Source organism: Enhydra lutris, unplaced genomic scaffold, assembly GCF_002288905.1.
Source record: "Enhydra lutris kenyoni isolate GAN:26980312 unplaced genomic scaffold, ASM228890v2 scaffoldscaffold15, whole genome shotgun sequence".
NCBI classification, from domain to species: Eukaryota; Metazoa; Chordata; class Mammalia; order Carnivora; family Mustelidae; genus Enhydra; species Enhydra lutris.
Genome location: NW_019154099.1, coordinates 28812799 through 28836458, shown reverse-complemented (window position 1 = coordinate 28836458; position 23660 = coordinate 28812799). Strand labels below are relative to the sequence as shown.

Here is a 23660-nt window from a genome sequence, read left to right as displayed (position 1 = left end):
AGCAACCCAGATGTCCTAAAGGGATGAATGGATAAGCAAAATGTAGGATATATGTACAATGGAATATTATTCAGCCTTAAATAAGAGGTAAATTTTGACATATGCTACAACATGGATGAACCCTGCGGACAATACACTAAGTATAGTAAGCCAGTCACCAAAAGACAAATACTATATGATTCCACTTATATGAAATCTAAAGTAGTCAAATTCATAGAAATATAAGTTTTTCCAGGGAAAAAAAGGAAAAGTGAAGCGGTTTAATGAGTGTAGTTTCAGATTTGAAAGATGAAAAAGTATAGAGATTTGCTGTACAACTATGTGAACATACTCAATACTACTGAACCACACATTTAAAAGTGGGTAAGATAGTCAATTTTATGTTATGTGTTTTTTACTGTAACAAAAAAAAGGAAGTGGTAAGGAGAAAAAAAGTGAAAAAGTAAAGATCTGGAAATCTGGAGAAAAGGCAAAGGTGGTAGTGACATTAAGAAATGAGCTATAATAGATTCCATAATACTAAAAAAAATCTCTAATTTTTTTTTTAAAGATTTTATTTATTTATTTGACAGAAATCACAGGTAGGCAGAGAGGCATAGAGAGAGAGGAGGAAGCAGGCTCCCTGCTGAGCAGAGAGCCGAACGTGGGGCTCAATCACAGGACCCTGAGACCATGACCTGGGCTGAAGGCAGAGGCTTTAACCCACTGAGCCACCCAGGTGCCCCCAAAATCTCTAATTTTTAAGACAATAAAATAAAACTTTAAATCACTGTGTCTCATCTATGCCCAAATTCATCAAATAAACATTTGCTGCTTAAATTCAAGGCACCGTGCTAGATACTAAGGGCCAAAAAAGGCACAAGAAACAATTCTTGCCTTCAAGGAAATGGATAAGTATAAAATAATTATTATAAAATATGGTAAACAGAATTAAAGAGAGATAAAGTACAGAGAACTTAATACAGATTATTATGGTAGAACAGACAAGATTTTCTGGAAGGAGTGGCATCTGAATTAGAGATCCACAAAGGCCTTCCAAGAAGCTTTCATATCACAATCTATCAGAAGATTAAGGGACAGGTGAGACAGTCAATGAGGATTAAGAGGTACAAATTTCCAGTTATAAAATAACTCCTGGGGGGGGGCGCCTGGGTGGCTCAGTGGGTTAAAGCCTCTGCCTTCAGCTCAGGTCATGATCTCAGGGTCCTGGGATTGAGCCCCGCATACTCAGTGGGGAGCCTGCTTCCCCTTCTCTCTCTCTCTGCCTGCCTCTCTGCCTACTTGTGATCTCTGTCTGTCAAATAAATAAATAAAATCTTTAAAAAAAAATTAAAATAACTCCTGGGGATATAATGCACAACTAGGGAATATAGTCAATAATACTGTATTAACTTCGCATGGTGACAGAGGGTAACTAGACCCTATTGTGGTGGTCATTTCATAATGTTTTATAAAAAGATCAACTGGCTATGTTGTACATCTGAAACTAATATATTATGATAAGTCAAATATAATTCAATAAAAAAACCAATCTAACTCTGAGATTTATTAATAGATATTATGGTAAAAAACGATAATAGAATTTTTTTTTAAGTAATTACATCTAGAAATGACAGGAAGGAAAGAGGGACGAAAATTAAGGACTCGGAGGGGGAGAAGACTTCCTCAATTTCTTCATCATTGTAGTTTTTATTTCTTAAATGAGCTCCTAGTTTTCTTACTTCTGCGCCCTTGTCCACATCATTACTTTAACCTGGATAATCAATCAGTACTTCTTTATATAAAAATATCATATAATAATGAACTGACTAAAGTAAACCATAAAATGCTTTTAGATTAATAGAGTTGAAAATAAGATAAGACATTTTCTTCTATCATTTTAGAAGGAAACAATTTATGTTCACAAGTTAATTTAGTTTTAATGAATTATACATAAGCATTCTGGATTTTATTTTATTTTATTTTATTTTTATTTATTTATTTTTTAAAAGATTTTATTTATTTATCTGACAGAGATCACAAGTAGGCGGAGAGGCAGGCAGAGAGAAAGGAGGAAGCAGGCTCCCCGCTGAGCAGAGAGCCCGATGTGGGGCTCAATCCCAGGACCCTGGGATCATGACCTGAGCCGAAGGCAGAGGCTTTAACCCACTGAGCCACCCAGGCGCCCCAGCATTCTGGATTTTAAATGCAAGGCCTAAGAAAGGTCATATTCACAAACCTTTGTTGAAGATAGTCATATGTTAGAAGATGTTTAGCTAAATGAAAAGAGGAGGGGGAACGGGATTAGGGTCTTCAGGCCAATGATAGATTTACAAGTATATATTATTATCAAAGGCTTTTTCTCTTCTCTCACTCAACTAATGGTTCTGTACTACTGTGATTTTCAAAGAACACACTGAACAGATGGTATTCTTGTTTCATATCCACAAGGATAATCATTGATATCACTGGTTCTTCATTAGGAGGCAGGGGGTGATTTTGCTACCCCAGGGGACAGGAGACATTTCTGGTTATCACAACTGGGGGGGGTGCTACTGTCATCTAGTGGTAGAGGCCAGAGATGCTGGTAAACATCCCCCAATGCCAAGGGCTGTCCCCCACTCCCACCTCGAGCAAAGAAGTACCCAGCCACTATGTTCAATAGTGGTTGAGAAAACCTGATATATAAAAATACATCTCATTTCTTTTTGTATTTCCTTTCTTCCCCTCTTCTTTAAGTTTTAGGTTTTCTAAGAAATGGAACATATTTTGAGAAAAAGAGAAAAATGCTACTCTCTTTTACTTCACTCACTAGAAATTTGGTCCCTCCTGCGTCTGAATCAGCACTGTTTTGCTCAGTGTAACGACAGATTTCCCACCAAATCTTTACTTGACCAATGAAATAACAGATTTTCTACTAGATTTTACTGATTAATGATCATCTGAAATAGAAGGAAAAACAGAGCCCAAAGAAATAATCAGCAATTCATATCCACCTATGTATATGATATCTGACCACTGTTACTGGGCATCTGCAGTAACTTCTAGTAGATTTCACAAATGATTCTAGGTTTTAAAAAATGTACAGTGTCTTGATATTTCTGTTATGACATTTAAATGTAGTATTTATATAGTTAGAAAATATACTCACCAATATGACAATATTTAGCCAAATATTTATAAGCCTTGTACTTTAAAAATGCATTGAGAATTATGAAAACCCTAAAATTTAAATCAGAAGAGTATATATTTGTTTTGTAACAAAACAGATAAAACCAAATACAAAGTGTACTATTGTTTGCTCTTCATACATTTTGATTATCCTGCTAAAATCCGTTAATTTAACCTTCAGTTAAAATAAACTTTAGTCATTTAAAAAAACACCAAGTACATGATTATGACAAACTTTTTTGTTCATCAGAGAAAGAACTTCAGGAGTAGTAACGATTGAGCAAATCCGTCCAAAACACTAGGTCTTCATCTTTTCTTTCTTAGACCACTCTGGTGCTTCTTTTTTGGTCTGTTAAAAAATAAAACAAAACAAAACACAACACAAAAATTAAGTAAAATGCTTATAAGGAAAATAAGAGAGGCAGTTCAGAGTACTAAGTATTGGGGCTTTGTATGAAAATTACAGTAAATAATTGCTTTTCTTAATTCAGAAAGACACTTACGGCAAAGGTTCTGTCTTTTGTTAGAAATAATCTCCCACCTGGTATGTCTGCAGAAAAAATATACATCTTTGTTTTCTGGCTCAAAGCCTATATTTAACATATTGCATACAGGTAAGCATTTTTGAACTGACTTTATTTTCAAAGAGATTTATAAAAAAAATCGAGGACATGGGTCTTTTTGTCTTATCTGTCTATATATGGATATTTATTCACACAATGGATATTTACTGAAGAATTACTAGATCCAAATCACTGGACTTTGAGCTTCTGAATTGCTAAGTATTTGCTGGAGCCCTTCTTGGCTTTACTGCTCAGCCGTTTCAATCTAAAAAGAGCCTTGCTATACAGAGTAGTAACAAAAAAGCAGGGGAGGTGGATGGAAGAAAGCACTCAGAACTCCTTACATAAGGCACTGATTCAGATCAAAACGTCCTATTTCATACAATATGTTACAATAAATTAAATAAGCAGTTTACTTCTTTCCCACTTAGATCTGGTTCAAACTATGAAGGACTATATTCCTAAATATATATGTGTGTGTGTGTGTGTGTGTGTGTGTGTGTGTGTGTGTGTAGGCATATAGATAAGTATGATATTTAAAGATAAAAAGTAATTTGATCTTTTTTATATTGTTTTATAGTAAATAGTTGATGTATAAACTGTTGGAAGTGACAGCAATGATCAGCTCCTCTTGACCTTATTTATGCTTTGGCCAGCTTCCATCACCACTGACCAAGCTGGTAGCCTCTCCTTCACTCCCGTCTTTCACTACAACTCTAACTTGAGCTACAGATACTTTCACAGGATGGTCTCCACGGGTGACTGAAATTCAGTATGTGGAATGAACTCTCCCAATCCTCCATAGTCTCTGTCTGGGTGAATAGTATCATACTTTATTCAGTCATCTAAATCAGAAATATCTGATTCTTCTCCAACCTAGATTTCTTCTTTTTACTTACTATACTCATTCTAAGCAGTCTGAAACTTAGCTTTTATTGAAATCTCTTTGTAACTCATTCTGTTCCTATCTTGACCCCACTGGGCCTTCATCTTTTCTGGCTTGATTCCTGCAAGACCTTCCTATTTCTGATCGGGTTCTCTCTTCAATTAATCATCCACAATTCTTTCAAGCTTGTCTTTCTAATATGTAAATCTGCATTAAAACACCTCAGTATTTTCTTCTTAAAAAAGAAAGTTCAAAGACCTTTGTATTAAAGGTAAAAAGAAGCTCCTGGCTGGCTCAGTCAGTAGAGCATGCAACTCTTGATCTCAGGGTTGTGAGTTCAAGCCCCATACTGGGCATGGAGCCTACTTAGGGGGAAAAAAAAAAGATGGGGCATGTGGGTGGCTCAGTTGGTTAAGCATCTTGCCTTCAGCTCAGGTCATAATCCCAAGGTCCTGGTGGGATCGAGTGCCACATCAGGCTCCCTACTCAGTGCAGAGTCTGCTTCTCCCTTTACCTTTACCCTGTGCTTGTGATATGTGCACGGGCCTGTGGGCACACACTCTCTCTCTCCCTCTCTAATGGATGAATAAATTAAAAAAAAAAAAAGTGGCAGAGGCTAACTAAATCCAAAAGAAACCAAAGTACAGATCAGAATGTTATTAATTCATAATAAGACATATAATTGTCATTTGTCCAGGAATGCCTGCTAGTTTTACCAGCATGCTTTTTCTTTCTTTCTCTTTTTTTTTATTTTTATTTTTTTAAAAATATTTTATTTTATTTATTTGACAGAGATCACAGGTAGGCAGAGAGGCAGGCAGAGAGAGAGGAAGGGAAGCAGGCTCCCAGCCGAGCAGAGAGCCGATGTGGGGCTCGATCCCAGAACCCTGGGATCACGAGCTGAGCCGAAGGCAGAGGCTTTAACCCACTGAGCCACCCAGGCTCCCCTCTTTCTCTTTTTAAATAGTCACAGACCATAAGAAGTCACAGTAAAACTGAAAAATTGCATGGTTCTCATATAAACAGATGGAGAGGTTTTGGGTGACCGGAAAAGGTGAGCCAGCTAAAAGTCTAAGGTTCACACAATTGGTCTCAGAAGCACATATATGCCAGTGTTTTTGAAACTGTAGGTCTCGTCAATTAAATTGCAATAAAAATGGAAGAAGAAAGAAACTGTAGGTCCCCACCCATGGGTAAGAAAATCAATTTAATGGGTAAAGACCAGAATTGAGAGAAAAAAAGTCAACAGACTAGAATAGAATAGAAAACATCAGAGTACCTGCCCTAGGTCTGGGGTATATTCTGTTTTGAGAAAGTGTGTGATCGTCACGAGGTCACAGTGTGAACTGGTTTTTTAACTGTGGCTCCTGGACCAAAAAATCTGAAAGCAGCTTCTACAGACCAATTTACAGACCTTCAAGCTTAAAGCTAAGGGTAGAGAATCTGTACATCTGTGTTTCCTCAATCGACTGATAACAAAAAATGTTCCTTCTCTGTGTACATGGGGAAGAAGAGAAATAAAACTTCCAATATTAAAAAGGAATCTTTTTTTTTTTTTTAAGATTTTATTTATTTATTTATTTGACAGAGATCACAAGTAGGCAGAGAGAGAGGAGGAAGCAGGCTCCCCGCTGAGCAGAGAGCCCGATGCGGGGCTCGATTCCAGGACCCTGGGATCATGACCTGAGCTGAAGGCAGAGGCTTTAACCCACTGAGCCACCCAGGCACCCCTAAAAAGGAATCTTAAGGCCCAAAAAGAACAGGCCAAGAATTTCAGTGGCAGACAATTCTTCCTGACTCCTTTTATCTGTGTTTGGTCCACTGCAGACCTCTCCTCCTCCCCGCCTTACAAACACATTCTCTATCAGATGTGTTAATGAAGCGGATTTGCCCCAATCGATTGTGCCTCTTTCCAGGGATTAGCTGCTTTTCCACTGTATAAATTGACTTTTGAGATATTTGATCTCTTACAGGTTCTAATATATGAAACCCTTTTTATATGTATATATGGCATAGAGCTTTAATTCTTATGTGCTGGTTTAGGTTAACTGTATTTGTGATTTTATAAAGAAACAGTACAAAGTAGTGAAAAACTGGGTTATCAGTTGAGTGTTAACAAACCCTCAAGTAAACTGTACTCCAGATTTAGGGAAGCGCCCAGAGGGCTGTGGTAGAAACCAATGACAGGATTAACTGGAAACCGACCAGGACTCACCTACCAGGTTACAATGTGAGTCTGGAGATAAAGAACTGATAAGATAGGTACCTTTATGTCCTGGAGAAGCAGTCAACTCAAACATTAATATATTACTTGGGGATTCTAACACATTGAGAAAGTATGTTAAAAGGAGAAAGAATGATAATAATACATATATCATAAACCTGGTGGATTATTCCTGGAATCTAGAAAAAGAGCTAGAAATTAAGAATCTATTTGTGTTCAACCACCAGAAAAGAGCCGCTTTTCTAAAGAAAGACGCTGTCTAGTAGATATAATAACTTTGTTTTCCAAAAAAGATGGAAGCTGGGAATCACAGAAATAAGTATTTAAAGAGTCTTCACAGGCAGAGCCCAACCTAAGTGAGTCTAAAACAGCTGACCTGGCTCTCCTACCAATTTAAATGAGAGATTGTCCCAGATCATTCGACCTTCACTGCCCTCCCTCCATGCTTACAAAGAAAGGAATAAAGTCTTGATATAAACAATATATATTAGACATCCTATTACTGAATAATGGAAAGAAGCACAAATTACAAAATAATTTGTGAATACTGTACTCTTTTTGCCTTTGGAATTTCTCACTTTCTAAGCCTCATTGTCACCTGTTAAAATCTTCAAGGCCCGAGCCTCCAATACTCCAGGAGCCCATCAACATCACAGTATCTATTCTTTCTTCAAATTTCTACAGCACTTAGCATTTTCTTTATTTTTACTTTAAAGTAGTCCACCCCATTTTGTCTATATCAAAATGATCATATATTCTATAATGTTTAGCAAGGGTGCCTACATGTAGTCAGGACAAACTTGTTGAACCAAATTGTACTTACTTGAACATTTTTTGTTTTCCAGATGACCACATGCAGCGTTCTAAATCATTTCTACAGAGAGAGTCATGTCATCATAAAGCCATTTATGTAAAAAATTACATAAATGTAATATACCTGTCCAATAGATGACAGCCATTGAGATAACCAATCTAAGTTAAGGCCTGAACCCTACCATAAACTCTAATTTGGAAGCTTCATTTACAATGTACTGGTGCCACTATTCTTACGATGTTCCCTGCCCTCCTGGAGTTTGAGCCTCTTTATTGTTTCAACGCTTACAATCTGCTTGGAGAAAAGACTGAGAGCAGGACTGCTAACATCTGCATTTTTATTGAGAAAATGGTGACAATGATATGAATCTTGAGTAAAAATGCTGGTGTGCAAAAGGATGGTAGTTAGTCCCATGGTGCTCTGGAAGGAAAAAGGAAAGTTGCTCCAAAGAGGATGAGAACAGCTCCAGTTTTTTTTTTCTAGAAAGGAGCGACTTAAGGCGAGAGAAAAGGGCTAGGACAACTAAAAGCTACCTTGAGAGTGAAAGTAGATGATGAGCTGGAACGTACTGGGTGTTTATGAATGAAAGGGACGAGATGGTGTGGCCTGTTGTAGAAGTAGCACTAACCACAGCCTGGGGGAGTTGCTGCTTTCACTCTCCCTGTCCTTTTAGTGTAATACTCAAGTTGCCCACCCAATAAAGTTTTAACAGCTAACAAGGTAAGTAAATCAGGAAGGCACATAATAACCTTTTTTTTAAAAGCCCTCAATTAGCAAATATTTATTGAGTATCAATTTTGTTCAGGAATTGTGCAAGGCAATGGAAACACAGCTCCTAACCTTACAGCACTTACATTCCGTGACTCAGTCTAGACTTGGTTGGTATGTTCAACGCCTGAAAAACAACTCTGCCCTATCTGTATTTTCAATGGCCATAACTTGAGAAAGGTGTCTATCATATGCACCTTTGGGGTCCTCTTCATGTATAAATATCATGTGGGCCCTATAAAAGTTTCTTTTGAATATAAAAGCACATAAAAACAAATGTCTCAAGCTCTTATCCTTCTTTTCTTCTTCTTCGTCTTTTTTTTTTTTAAGATTTTATTTATTTACTTGACAAAGATCACAAGTAGGCAGAGAGGCAGAGAGAGAGGGAAGCAGGCTCTCCGCTGGGCAGCCTGATGTGGGGCTTGAGCCCAGGACCCTGAGATCATGACCTGAGCCGAAGGCAGAGGCTTAACCCACTGAGCCACCCAGGCGCCCCTCCTTCATTCTTCTACATCACAGCTCTCCTTCTACCCTACTGCCCCACTGACAGTAGTTTTGTTTCCTCATCCTTTCAATGCATATATGAACATACATCCATCCAGCTATTCAGCATAAATTTGTTATCAGGGAAAAATATCAATAGCAAATAATTTCAGCCAAAGGATCTGGAAGCAAATTAGAAATGTTTCCATTTTAGTTATAAAACTGTAAGATTATGAAATAATTAGATCTTATTTTTACATATTTGCATCATAAATTCCTTGTTAACAAGATCAGATGAGATGTTAAGAAAAATGTTGCTATGGAAAATTGAAAATATTCAAAATAGTAACTGTAAAAATTATAATGCTTGAAAAGAGTAATAGCATGTTAGTATAAAAAATATCTAGACCGCATTTCATATGATCTTCCCCCTCATTTTACAGATTAGAACCAGCTCAGAGTGTTTACATGACTCCCTCCAGGTTACCCAGTCAATTCACATTAATAATTTTGCATTAGCACATAGTCTTGATTTGACTGGTTTCCAGTATTAGTTCTCAGTTTTCACTAGTGTATGGCTGAGTTCATACCTTTTTTTTTTTTTTTTTTTTTTAAAGTAGGCTGCACACCCAACATGGGACTTGAACTCACGGCCCTGAGATTTAAGAGTTGTATGCTCTACTGGCTGAGTCAGCCAGGTGCTCCTGAGCTCATTCCTCTTTTGAAAAATTTTCCCTTATTATAAAAGAAATTAAGTTTATTATAGGAAAAGCCCCAGGAAACACACATGGGTAAAAAGGATATAAAAACCATCCAACCAATACTTTATATTTTGAATCTTCTTAACTTTATTCTCACTGCAAAGACTTATTTTGAGGTACTGGAGAAATTTTACTGTTAATTATATACTGGTTGCAGTCAGGATATCAGAATCAGGTTACCAGCCAAAGTTAGAAATGCAGGAGGTTAGAATCAGAAGGAACAGTTCACTGCTTGGAACAGAGAAGGGTCAGAAAAGCAGATCAGAGGGTGTACAGGCTTTAAGTATTTGGCTGTATCTTGTGGTTTTTCATCTGACCTTACTCATCCCATCAACATCTATGTATTCAGTCTGCTCTATTCTGATAGATTATAATATAACAGACATATCATATTGTCTGCCATCACCTTAGCCCAGTTTCTGAGCTATGGTCCTTTGGAATAAGTAGCTCTAGGCAGCTTATTTGGTACCATGGGATTCCTGTTCACTAATAATTTTATTAGTGAATTTTTTTAGCGGCCATTCAGTAGCCTGGCTAACAACCTTAACAACTCTTGCTACAAAGGCATATCACCCAACAAAACTAAGCTGCACCAATTGGATTCCTGTTTTTGGAAAATACACAGAGAATAGGTTAAAAGAGAGTCCATGTGGGAAGGAAGCATGTCTCAAGACAAGGGGCCAAGAGCAAATTAATGAGGAAGTGGAAACTGTGAGTAAGCAGAAACTGGGAGAGAAACAAAGAGAAGCTGGTGTACCACCAGAGGAAAAGATCCCAGGACACAGCTGCGGAAACCCGGAAATCCGTATAGCTGTCTTGTTTCCTGGCTGGTCAATCTAGGCTTCCTGTTTTCTCTCTCCTGTCAGCTCAGTCTCCATTACCACCACATGGATCCTTACAACAATTATCCCTTATTCCATCTAAATTGTAACTCACTGTCATTTTTTTAAAAAAAGGATGTTGAACCATGTAGTCACCAAGCAATCTCTCATATCACGTTGCTCTCCAGTGGCATTATCCAAATGTATAATGAAGTAGCTTAGATGAGATGCTCCCATACTTGACTGATTATTATAATCATCTTGGAAGCTTTAAAAAACTAAAATTTGGGGCGCCTGGGTGGCTCAGTGGGTTAAGCCTCTGCCTTTGGCTTGGGTCATGATCCCAGAGTCCTGGGATCGAGTTCCCGAATCAGGGTCTCTGCTCAGCGGGGAGCTACTTCTCCCTCTCTCTCTCTGCCTGCCTCTATGCCTACTTGTGAACTCTCTCTGTCAAATAAATAAATAAAATCTCTAAAAAAAACCCCCCAAAACAAAAAAAAAGCCCTAAAATTCTGGGGGCTCACCAAATCAGAGTATCATAAAGAAAATCTGTCTGGTTTTGAGTCTCTGTTCAAACTGTAAAAATCATGTTTCTCTGGGAAATTAATGCAAGGATGGGAAACCATGTTAAAGTATAATATTTAATAATGCTACTATTTTCATTCTGTTGCCTTTTTATTTTTATTCATAAAAAATGATGTTAAAAATTATGTTAAAACATCATTTTCAGTATTTTCTTTTTTAATCTAAATTCTTCTGATTTATTGTTTTTTGAGTGATTCCTGTATATGCACATGTCTATCTAAAAATGTATTCGTTTATGCTAATATAATTTTAATATTATATTAAACATTAATTGTATGCTAATAATATTAATTTTATGCTAATATGATTGGTTCTGTACTTATGAAGAACCTCTTAGAACAAAGTATACTCACTACCAATAAGAGGGGGAAGGAGATATTTTGCATGTCTTTTTATTCTTAGATAAGTTGAAAAATTATACAAAATGTCCCTCTGATTCCCGTATAAGTCTTGAAGATTAGAGGAGGTAAATGCTAGATTAAGGCTCATTTCTGGGCCAGTCCATTATGTTAACTAAAAACCAACTATCAGTTGTAAGGTAGGTAATACATACATTCAGGAAAGGGCTTAATATAGATCTCTCAAGTTCTTTAAATAAAACTGAAAATTAGTTTAAAACCAACATGAATAAGAGGTAAGAAACCTAAGTAAAATATATTTATGAAAATCAGAGATACTAAAATTCTAAGTTAATTTTGGTTGTACTTACAAAGAGTGTTGGTTTGGGTATAAATATATTGTCTTCGTGTCCTCTAGGCACATTTAAAGTCTTTGATTTATGATTCTCTGTCATATTTTTTGCATCTGTTTTAGTAAGAAGTAACTGGTCCTCAGAATGCTTACTACGCATATTGGTGACAATCTGTTTCATTACTGCCAATTCCTGTTGATAGACGAAAACAGAAGATAATGGCAAGTATGATTTTAGCAAGCAGACTAAAAATGATGGATGCTAAAAAACATTTATTTTTATTCTTGAAGTAGAAGAAACATTTGAAGCAATCACTATATGAATGAGGAAAGCTGTGAAACTAACAACATGTCAATGTACAGTGATGTACATAATTATCGATTCATATCATTAGTATTTTTAGGATGGTAAGTGATAAATATATCATTCCAGGCTCTAGTGGGTCCCTGATTTTTCTGCATATTGGGATCACCTGTGGCATTTCAGAAACTGCTGATGTCTGTGTCCCACCTGCAGAGATTGTGAGTAATAGGACAGGGAGGTGGCCTTGGCTTTGGCATTTTCTAAAGCTCTCCAAGTGATTCTAACAGACAAACCTCAGAACCACTGGCACAGCTACTTTCCACCGAGCTTTTCTACACCGGGTTTGTTGAACAGATGATTTAGGCACTTAATTTTCTCTCTTCTACTTCTTCAATGATCCTATTTCCTTTGGAAGTCTTATAAGAAGATGGTAGGGAAGAAGAGTCCAAAACATTTCTTCTTGCTACTAATCACCAGCTCAAACCTTACGTTTAATACAATTTCAGGATTTCTTTAATCATGCATTCCCTATTCTTTTACAAATGAAAACTGGACTTGGCTTTAGCAGTTGCTGTTTGAACTAAGAATTAATTATGCTGAACTTGTTAAAGAGCTCCGATCACAATTTTCAGGCATTTACTCTTCTAAGTCTGTTTTGTCTTTTATTTCTCCCCACAGTCAAACCTTTAACTTCTAACACTAATTAGTGGATATTTGTGATTAATTGCTAAATTCATTCAATCAAATACAAGCATACGAAGAGAGGACAGACTAAACTATCTCCTTTACCTTATTATTTGTAGAATAGTGGTGGGCTATGTTCCAAGTCATTTTTTCCCATTTTTTTATTTCATTTTCATGCCAAGACACCAAAGCTCCGGTGACAGAGAGATGTTCTGCTCCCTTCTACTAATCTGTTTATAGACATTAGCTCTGGGTCAGAGCAAGTTCCTACAGGCCTTCCCCCTCCCCCCAGGCTGTCATTAGTTCTATTTAGAACCTTCTAGCTTGAGTGGGTATTTTAAAACAGAGCTGTTGAGTTCAAGCCACCAAGCCTTAATAAATCTTAGGGCCAATAGAGGAGCTGGGAGAAATGGTGCCAGAATCCCTCTTCTCCCTTCTGAAGGCCTGGGGATGGCTGGGCTGCTGCACGTGAGAATGTGGATCTCTTCAGACACGGCCAATCTGACAGAATAGCATCTGAGCCTTTTGGGGGATCTTTTGGCTTTCAAGATTGTGTTATTTCATTTATATGGTCTCCACAGTGAAGTACATAATCACCGACTTGATATCAAACATGTCTGGTATTACAGCAGATTTCAGCTCCTGTTCTACTTACTGTTGTAAGTCGAAGGGGAAGGAGAGATGATGGTCTCTCAGGCTATTGAGAGAAAACTTTTCTATCTTAAAGAACCTATGTTTACTTTCCATAAGTTTTGTATCTTGGAATGAAGATAAGATAATAGGAAAAAATGACCTTTAACACAACATACTACTCATCTACAGATTAGTAAGGTAAAGGGCATCATATTTACTGGGGAAGGGGACAGGTTCGGCAATGAGGATGAGGAGGGAGAACGGGAAGGAGGTGCAGGGACATTAGGCAGAGGGCTTTGGCTCCTGAGTGCCCGGGAGGAGGCCGTCATTGCGTTTCTCTTTGCCTTCCTTCTCCTGCTGGTAGAGGAAGAGTTACAGGAAACAGCTCATTCCTGGTGCTGGTCAGGAGACAGAAGAGAAATTCATAAGTCTTTGCTTCAGCCAGACTAGGCTCACCTCAATTTAGGGTGTGGTGACAGTCTGCTTTCATTCTTCTGGCTGCATTAGACAATGTTAGCATGGTTTCTGAAATGCAGGTAAAGAATACTGTACAAATAACACAGTTCTATAAAATGCCTACTAAAAAAATACAGCTACGGTGGATCCCAAAACAACATGTAGGAAATTTTTTTTCAGTTTTATTATGTGTGGTCACATAAATGATCCATTCCTTTTTTATCAATGGTAAATCTAGGGAAAGAAAATTCCACTTTAACATCAGATAGTATCCACAATACCATCATGTACTAAACACACAGAAAGCCACGCACATGTACGGGAAATATTTTAGCATTAGGTTAGAAGTCAAAGACACATCTATTCCTGACTCTCTTACTCACTATGTAAACTTAGGCAATCTACTCTGGTTCAATGAGCTTCAGTTTCCTAATTGATAAAATGTATGCTTGTGTTACCTTTTTGGATATTTGCCAGTGTGATAAGTGAGTATGTTTTATTTCGCATTTCTTCTATTGTGAGGTTGAGCAGCTTTTCATATATTTAAGGGTATTTGATATTCTCGGCCCATTTTTCTCCTGACTGATGGTCATTTTCTTACACATTTCAAGGAGCGCTTTGTGTTAGAGATTTTACCCTTTGTAAGATGAGTGGCAGTCTCCCCTGCCTCCTTCTACCTGTTTATCTTTTATCTATGTTCATGATTTTTTTTTTTTTTTTTTTTTTTTTTTTTTTTTTTTTTTTGCTATGCTGACCTTTCTGATTCTGATGTGGCTGAATATCTCAATCTCTCATTTTACAGCCTTCTCTGTGTTTTCGTCTTCATTTTCCTCCAGTTACATTTATGCTTTCTTTTTCTTTTCCTTTTCAAATGTTTAGACCTCTGATCTGTCTGAAGTTTATCCTGGCTTATGGTTAAGGGTGTGGATTCGACATCTTTCCCCCATAATTATTCTGTGATAACATTATGTACTCAACTATTTCAGATGCTTATCTTTATCGTACACTAAACTTCCATAAGTAGATGATTTATTCCTGGACTTTTAAACTTAATTCCAATAGTCTGTCAGTTCATGTACCCATGTCACACTGTTATGTTTAATGATTTGCATACATTTTAACTCTATTCTTAGAGACAGGGGTGGACTTAGGTTAAATTAAAAGAAAAACTTAGAAGAACTGACTTTTATGATACTGAGTCTTTCTAACCATGACAATGTTTTAACAGATCTTTCACCGACATTTTGGGCATAAATTGTCATGTCCTTAATGGTATTATTATTACAAATAAACGGTTGTAATTATGAGATTTCAATTCTCAGACTGACAAAAATAAATAAACCAACATTAACATATATGAGCTAGAAAACTTACTTGTCACTACGAAACAGAATCGTTTGGTCAGATGAAGTCACCTTGAAATCTTCTGGTTTGTTCCTATCTGGTTTGGGTCTTACCATGTTCTTGTCTGGCTCCTGATTGTTGGCTCCATCTCCTATTTAAGATTCTGCTCTGATTGTTTGGACTTGACTTTTGCATTTCATTTCCCTAGCTTTTTTTTTTTTTTTTCTCCCTTAAGATTTTGTTTATTTATTTGTCAGAGAGAGCACAAGCAGGCAGAGTGGCAGGGAGAGGCAGAGAGAGAAGCAGGCTCCCTGCTGGACAAGGAGCCCGATGCGGGACTTAATCCCAGGACCCTGGGATCATGACCTGAGCCGAAGGCAGCGGCTTAACCCACTGAGCCACCCAGGCGTCCCACTTCCCTAGCTTTTGATTCTGCTTTTCCATGTCCTTAAACCATCCTTTTCTGATTTGTCAGTAGTTATTTGTACTCGTATTTAATGACTTACAAATAATGTTCACTGCAGAGCAGAGAGTGTGATTAGATGCACAAGAAAGGACCCTCTGATGTTCGAAGGAGAATGTGTCAGTATCATGTTCAATTGAATTCTTTTTCTTACATTGCATCTATTGCTCAAAATCATGCCATTTACTTGGGTTCCTATTTGTACTCTGACTTTCTTAAAGAGATTTCCCTCCTCCTTAGAGTTCTGCCTTTTTTTTCTTTCATTGATGGAAATAATATATGCCTTTTCCCATATTACCTAAGATTAGCTTCTTAATCATGCTATTTATTAGCTGTGTTCAATTTTGTAGACTGTTTTTAAGACTGATGCACAGTTATTAGTGTGAATTTCTTTTTATTACTTTATTTCTTTATTATCTATTTTGATAAGTTCCATCATTTCTGAGAGGGTATTGTGAAGGAAAGTATTGTGCTTTCCTTCAGGACTTTGATGGTATTATTCGTTGTTTCCTAAGTCAAATTTCCGAGAACTATGATGCCAAGCTGATTATTTCTTTGCAGGTTTTTTTTTTTTCTTTCTGTGATCTACATTGTTTACCTTTTCTGCATTAGTTTCCATCTTTTTACCTTTTTCTAAGTTTTAGGAGAGTTTGTTGACTTTTCCTCACATCCTTCTTCTGGCGTTTTTACTGACTTATAATAATTTCATGATTTTTATTTTAGCTATTTCTGAAAATAAAATATCACCAATTTTTTTTTGCTTGCTATTTCTCATTTTATGGAAATATTACTTTCTCAAATTTTCCTGAAAAAATGAATTATAATACCTTGTAAGTTCTTTTCTGCTATGGAATTTTGTTTTTGTTTTCTTTGGAGAACAGGGTCAGTTTCTTTGTTGTGATTTTTGTGCTAATTATTCATTTTCTTGCAGTTTCTGACAGTCTTTGGTGTGTGTTCCAAATTACAAACAAAGAACCTGATTAAAAGTTTTCTTTCTGTTTTTCATTTCATTCATGTGAACGAAACAACTGAGTCCTCCCTCTGCACACGTGGATGAGAAAGTCTGTTTAGTAGGCTTCATTGTAGGGCTCGGGCAAAAAGCAGGCTCTCTTCTCCAAAATGACAGAATGTAGAGTTCCCTAATCTGGAGCTCTTTATTCTGGCTGTGTTAGCCTAATCTTGGCAAATGCTCTGTGAATTTCTCAAAATATTTTTTTTAAATTCCCATTTTAAAAAATTATACAAGCAATACTTATTCATTGTAAAATTCACATGCTGTAAAAGTGACATGCCCCAATTCTCTTTCCCTTTAGCTACTAGTTCGAGAACTTTACATACTGTTTATATACAGAGTCTGATTTATAATATTAGTCATTAATTCTGACACTTTTATGCTGGTTCTCAAAAAACTAATAGTATAGATGTCATAATCCAGTATATCAAATACATCAAAAAATTACAATAACTTCAAGAATGAATGAACCATTCATTAAAATTAACAGCTCTAGCACTGCATCTGGTTATACAATGGAGACTTGGGATACAACTGAAATAAAATGAAACAATAAAAACCACATTGCTGTAAAATAATTACTATTTGGAATGGAAGAATTAAGGGCCAAGTTCTTATGAAACTTGATGATGAGGAGAAGGTGATGATGAGGAGGAGGAGGAGGAGGAGGATGAGGATGAGGATGGGGATGACAACTGTTACTGCATAAATAATCTCTATAAGAAAGAGGGGCTGCTCTCTTGACTCCCAAACCACATAGCTCGGCCATTTAGTATAAACTCTCCGCATAGCGCGGTGGTGTATTAAAACAGCTCAGCTGCCGAGCAGCTGCATAACAGTACAGCAGAGCCGATGCCAGTAAGTTGCTGAAAGTTGTAAACTCGGCAAAGATGTTGGCAAGGCGACACACAGATGGCATTTCTTGATGAAAATAGCTCTGACAAGTATAATGCAAAGTATGTGCTCCATTGGAGGTCAAATGTAATGTTTTTACATAGAAATAACAGCGTACCGTGGCTAACAAGTCAGACAATTCTGTGCATCTTTCCCACTTGAGGTAAACAGGAGGTAAAAACCAACCTCGTTTTAAACCAAGTGCATCCATATTTTGGATATTTAAACTTCATCGGAAGGGCTATTTAAAAAACACTCTATTATGGAAACTTTCCAATATACAAAGAGTAGATGAAGCTCTCCGTTCTACAGCCCAACAGGAACAATGATGAACATTTTGCCAATATTGTTTTTTAAAACAGCTTTAGTGAGATATAATTCACAACCACACAGTCATCCATTTAAACTGTATAATTCAATGGTTTTTAGTATATTCATGGATATGTGCACATTAGCATAGTCAATTTTAAAACTTTATTACTTCAGAAAGAAACCGGGATTCCTTTAGAAATTACTCCTCGATCCCACCTTCCTCTCGACTTCCCAGCCCTAAGCAACCACTCATCTATTTTCTCCCTCCTTAGATTTCCCTGTTCCAGACATCTCATATGAACGGAATCATGATGTATGTAGTCTTTTGTTACTGACTTCTTTAACTTAGCATAATGTTTTCAAGGTTTATCCATGTTATAACATATATCAGCATCTCATTTCTTTTTATGGCCAAATAATATTCTACTGTATGGTTATACCATATTTTGTTTATTCATTCATCAGCTGATGGACATCTGGGTTGTTTCCACTTCTTGGCTGTTGTGAAAAATGCTTCCATAAGCATTCATGCACAAGTTTTTGTGTGTGTGTGTGCTCATGTTTCATTTCTTTTGGGTATATACCTAGGAATGGATTGCTGGGTCATATGGTAACTGTGTTTAGTTGTTTGCAACACTGCCAGACTGTTCTGCCAACAATGTTTTATCTGTTTCTTTACCAGTTTTTCTGAAATATTTCAAAGCAGATTTCAGGCCTTCGGATCATTTCACTTGCAAACACTTTAGTAGAGATTTTTAATACATGATTTTTGAGGAAGTTAAAATATACTTTGAATGTCAATGCCACTACACCCTAGTTATGGCAGAATTGTTGGAGAATAGCCTCAGTAACTACGACTGCCAACTCCTATTTTCCAGTCCCTCCCTCAGTCTTCCTGTCTAAATACTTGTTTCATTTGTAGGCTAACCTTTCCCTGGGGTTGTCCCTTTGCCTCAAGGTGAGAATATAAAGTTTCTAGGTTTGGAGAGAGAGTGAGGAAAAGAGCTAACGTTCACTGAGTATCTACTATGTGCTAAGCTTTGTGCTATGTATCTTACATGATAATTTAATCCTCTTCCGGGGTGCCTCGGTGGTGCAGCTTGTTGGGTGTCTGACTCTTGGTTTCAGGGTCATGAGATAAAGCCTCATGTTGCTGTCAGCTGCTTAAAGCTCTCTCTCTCTCTGCCCCTCTCCTCCTACACTCTCTCTCTCAAATAAACCTTTAAAAAAATAATAATTTAATCCTCTTCTAAATACCAAAAGGTAAATATTACTTCAATTTCGAAGATGGAAAAACAAGCTAAGAAGGTTATAAGAAATTTAGCCAGGTCCATTAGTTACTAATAAGTGAAACCAGTTTTTAAATGTAGATCTTTCTGGGTTCAAAGCTGTCATTATTTATAAAATAGTTCATCTATCTTCTATCAAAGGTTCTTACACACACACACAATTTCAGGTTTGGAAGGGATCTTCAAGATATTTAACTAGGCCTCTATACAAAACAAAACAAAACAAAACAAAACAACAATAACAACAACAAAAAACCAAAGCAAAACAAAACAAAACGTGTCTCCTTATAATTTCTATTTCTACTCTTAGGCTTTAATTCTAGCCTTTGGAGAAGGCTATAACAAGTCTATTACTGCCTCCTTCCCATGCTTGCTTTGAATTTCTTACATCTCTCTAAATCATTTCTTCTGTAAACATCCCCAGTTCATTCATCCCTTTTATGACTGAAAAGAATTCTTGAACTCTTTCCCCATCTTGATTGTTTTTCTCAGATTACCTTCTAGTATTGGAAAGTTTGGAACCTAGAACAGAACAGAGAAGTCTTGGCCAGAGCAGAGCAGAGTAAGACTAGCTACTCCTTATTCTAATGCACGGAAGATGACATTCACGGTTTTGGAACCATACCTTATCCAAGACTGAAAGCTTAGTGAGAGCTCAAGTATATACATGAGAGAGAGACAACTGTGCTGTCATAGCCGAAGGGACATAACTAGTCACCTGGTACATTCTTTCCTAAACTTGGATATAATCTTAAGGTCATGCTCAACAGTGATCTAGGTACAGAAAGAAGCTAGTATTAACACAATAAAGTAGGCCCCTGAGTTGAAATCACTGCCATGGTTGACAAAACAGAAGTGTGGGCCCTTTGATTCTGTTCTGATTGGCTTGTACACACCCTTTACATCGTCTGATTGCTGGATAGTGTATCTTGGAATTCTGACTGCTCTGCCTTCCCGTAGGCATTCTCTCTTTGTGCCCCCGCTCCCCTTCTTTAACAGTATTCATCTAGCTGCTGTCTAGTTTCTGGCCTTTACTATCTCAGTATAACCTGATAGGTTTTGATGCATATTCTAGCTGATTTCCATGATAGCCATCAAACTCGAAACACTGTGCTCTACTTTGAGGACTGGTTTCCAGAGTGCGGCTCACTTCACTGTCTGTACTTTCGCCATGTTGTATTCCCAGCCTTCCCACAGTGGTAGCTCTCTGATGCGTAATCAGTGACTTTAGTTTATATCAAAATACTGCCAGTACAGTACCTGACAGGATTATGATATAATTACCTCATATCTAACAATCTCTCCTGGCCACCACACATTTCCAGAGACTCATTTTATAGCTTTGCAGTTTTGTGTGTCTCCTCACGTTCTAGAAATGTTTGGTTTGTTATAAACTTCTATGATTCCAAGAGAATCATAAAAACAGAGGGATAGATATGATAGCAAGAGGTCTTTACTTGTTCCTTATTGGTAAAAAAAAAAAAAAAAAAAAAAGGTCAGAGAAATGTACTTACTATTTAAAAGAAAATATGCCAGACTTCTAAAATACAGTGGGAAAAATACATATTTCATTCTAAAATACAAATTCAAGAAATTAGATAATAATAGGCCTATATGATACCTAAGAGATGTAAAAAAAGTTAAAAGGACATATATACACATCTAAGATATTATGATGAGATATTTTATTGCTTCAAATAAGAGTTTTATTTGCCAGGTACCACAAAGATATTTGTAATTTTAAAGATGATGATGAAAAAGATGAACAAAGCCAAAACACTTATGGAAAATCAAAATAACTTAACCTAGTTGTACTAAGTTCTATACAAGTCCACATAAACATAGAGGTCCACAGAGTACAATCTAAAAGAAAGTCATGTGTCTTTTATGCAACTCAAAATTGAGGAGAGTTAACATTCCACAAGATGGACAACTGAGATTTAGCTGCTCCTTCTGTGAAATGGGTATAAGATCATCACCGTTTTCTGTGAGGGTTAAAGAAATCAGTATTTTTTTAATTAAAGATTCTATTTATTTATTTGACAGACAGAGATCACAAGTAGGCAGAGAGGCAGAGAGAGAGAGAGGAGGAAGCGGGTTCCCCGCTGAGCAGAGAGCCTTTTGCCAGGCATGATTCCAGGACCCTGGGATCATGACCTGAGCAGAAGGCAGAGGCTTAACCTACTGAGCCAACCAGAAGCCCTAAAGAAATGAGTATTAAAAAATTCCAAAGTCAGGGCGCCTGGGTGGCTCAGTGGTTTAAAGCCTCTGCCTTCAGCTCAGGCCATGGTCTCAGGGTCCTGGGATCGAGCCTGGCAAAAGGCTCTCTGCTCAGCAGGGAGCCTGCTTCCCCTTCTCTCTCTGCCTGCCTCTCTGCCTACTTGTGATCTCTCTCTGTCAAAATAAAGAAATAAAATTTAAAAAAAAATTCCAAAGTCATATATAAATATTAAATGTTCTTATTATTAACTGAAAATTCTAGATGGCACAAGCATGGAGGAATAATTTAAAGCTTTTCCTTTCTTTGATTCCTTAGTTCCTAGATATACTTGGTTGAAAGCAATCTATAACTGATTTGTAAGTATGTTAGTATAACATAACTGATCTGAAAATGTTTTAAATATTAGGGAAGAAAGAAGCTATAAAAACTCAAGATACTATTATTACCGATATATAATTGGCTTGGTTTTGGCACACTTTCTTATTAAAAAAGTTTTCTTAGAGAGATTTTATTTATTTGAGAGAGAGAGAGAGAGTCAGTGAGAGAGAGCACAAGTTGTGGTGGTAGGGGAGAGGCAGAAGGAAAGGAGAGGCAGAGTCCCCGCTGAGTAGGGAGCCCAACAAGGGGGCTCTATGCCAAGACCCTGGGATCATGACCTGAGCTGAAGGCAGACGCTTAACCCACTGAGCTACCCAAGCACCCCTGGTTCTGGCATACTTTTAAAAGTATATGTAAATTCGACATTAGAGTTATTTTTTGCAATATTTTACTCCCTGAATTTCCTTGGACTTGAATTCACTTACCTTTATATGGCAAAAATAAGCATTCTAAAACTTTATAGAGAAAATATGACTTCCCTTGTATGTGCATTTTAGGTTTTCATTACAATAACTGTCTTTTTTTTTCTTTTTTCTTTTTTACTTGAGAATGACTTTTTAAAAATTATTTTTATTAACATAATAATATATTATTTGCCCAGGGGTACAGGTCTGTAAATTATCAGGCTTACACATTTTATAGCACTCACCATAGCACATACCCTCCCTAATGTCCATAACCTAACCACCCTCTCCCTACCCCCCCACTCCCCCCAGCAACCCTCAGTTTGTTTCATGAGATTAAGAGTCTCTTACGGTTTGTTTCCATCCCAATCCCATCTAATAACTGTCTTAAGGGGCGCCTGGGTGGCACAGTCAGTTAAGCGTCCAAATCTTGGTTTGGCTCAGGTCATGATTTTAGGGTTGTGATCTTAGGGCCCTGATCTCAGAGTCATGAGATCAAGCCTTGTGTTGGGCTCATGCTCAGTGCAGAGTCTCCTTGGTCTTCTCTCTCTCCCTCTGCCACCAACCCCTCACCCCACAACCCACATGAGTGGGGACTCTCAAATAAGGAAATAAATCTTTTTTAAAAATTCACTTAAACTCACTAAATCAAAATAAATTTTAACCGGAAGAGCATCACTAAGATGAGAAACGTATAAATCTAAGAAACAATTACATCTTCATCTAAAGAAAAATTAACTTAGGCCCTCAGTATTTTTTTTAGTCATGGTGATGTAAAATTTAACTACATAGGTATATAAGAAAAACATGTAAAAGGTATCCTTAAGAAAATGTCAAAACAGTTAAGTATGAACCAAAAGGAATGACACACATATAGAAATATGTAATTTGTTTGAACTCTTTATGAAGTGGATTGCCTAAGGGGCACTTGTGGTGCTGAAACGTCCCTGAAACTTTCCGAGAAATCACAAAGAACATATGAGTTAGGATCTGGGAACATAAACATACCATAAAAGAATGATAATTATACTGTGACTTCACTTTTAGGAAACCTGGTTAACTGCAGGTTTGTGATACACAGTGCAGTACAAGGCAAGTATTCTGGACTAATGGGAGCCCAACATTCAAGCAAAAAATGGGGCTTTGCATAGTCTAGGAACCTTAGTAAGGAGTGGTTAGTTAATTCTGGTTACATACTAACTGAAATGCCTGTAGACCCTGAAAGATATTATCAGTAGAAGCACTAAGTAAAAGGGTAAAAGAATCTCAGGTCTCAGAAATAGATATCTCTCACAAATGTGTATTATTTTTGAGAGGCTCGCAACCCATAGAGGTTGCTTGTGGGTACAGGTACCATGTCCAAGGTTTTGGAAGTAGCTTTGTTTTAGACAAACTTGACTTCCTAGTGGTTACTTTTAGATAAAGTGAAACTGTTCTTGGGTATAAAGAGCGTCTTTAGTTAAAATGATATCAGTTGTCAGAGGGTATTTTACTATCTGAGGGAAGGGGATGGGGCTATAC

The 23660-nt window shown here is 37.1% G+C and overlaps 1 protein-coding gene across 1 annotated transcript in view; it reads right to left on the bottom strand.

Annotated features, from left to right (window-relative positions):
* Nucleotides 1-3103: 3103 nt before the first annotated feature.
* Nucleotides 3104-23660, bottom strand: part of LOC111146999 (progesterone immunomodulatory binding factor 1) — a 203321-nt gene continuing 182764 nt past the window's right edge. Inside the window, exons 17-18 of the mRNA XM_022502829.1 lie at nt 11765-11938; nt 3104-3499 (exon numbers count right to left, since the gene is read on the bottom strand). Coding sequence (XP_022358537.1) covers nt 3449-3499; nt 11765-11938 — 225 coding nt within the window. The 3' untranslated portion in view covers nt 3104-3448. The remainder of the gene's footprint in view (nt 3500-11764; nt 11939-23660) is intronic.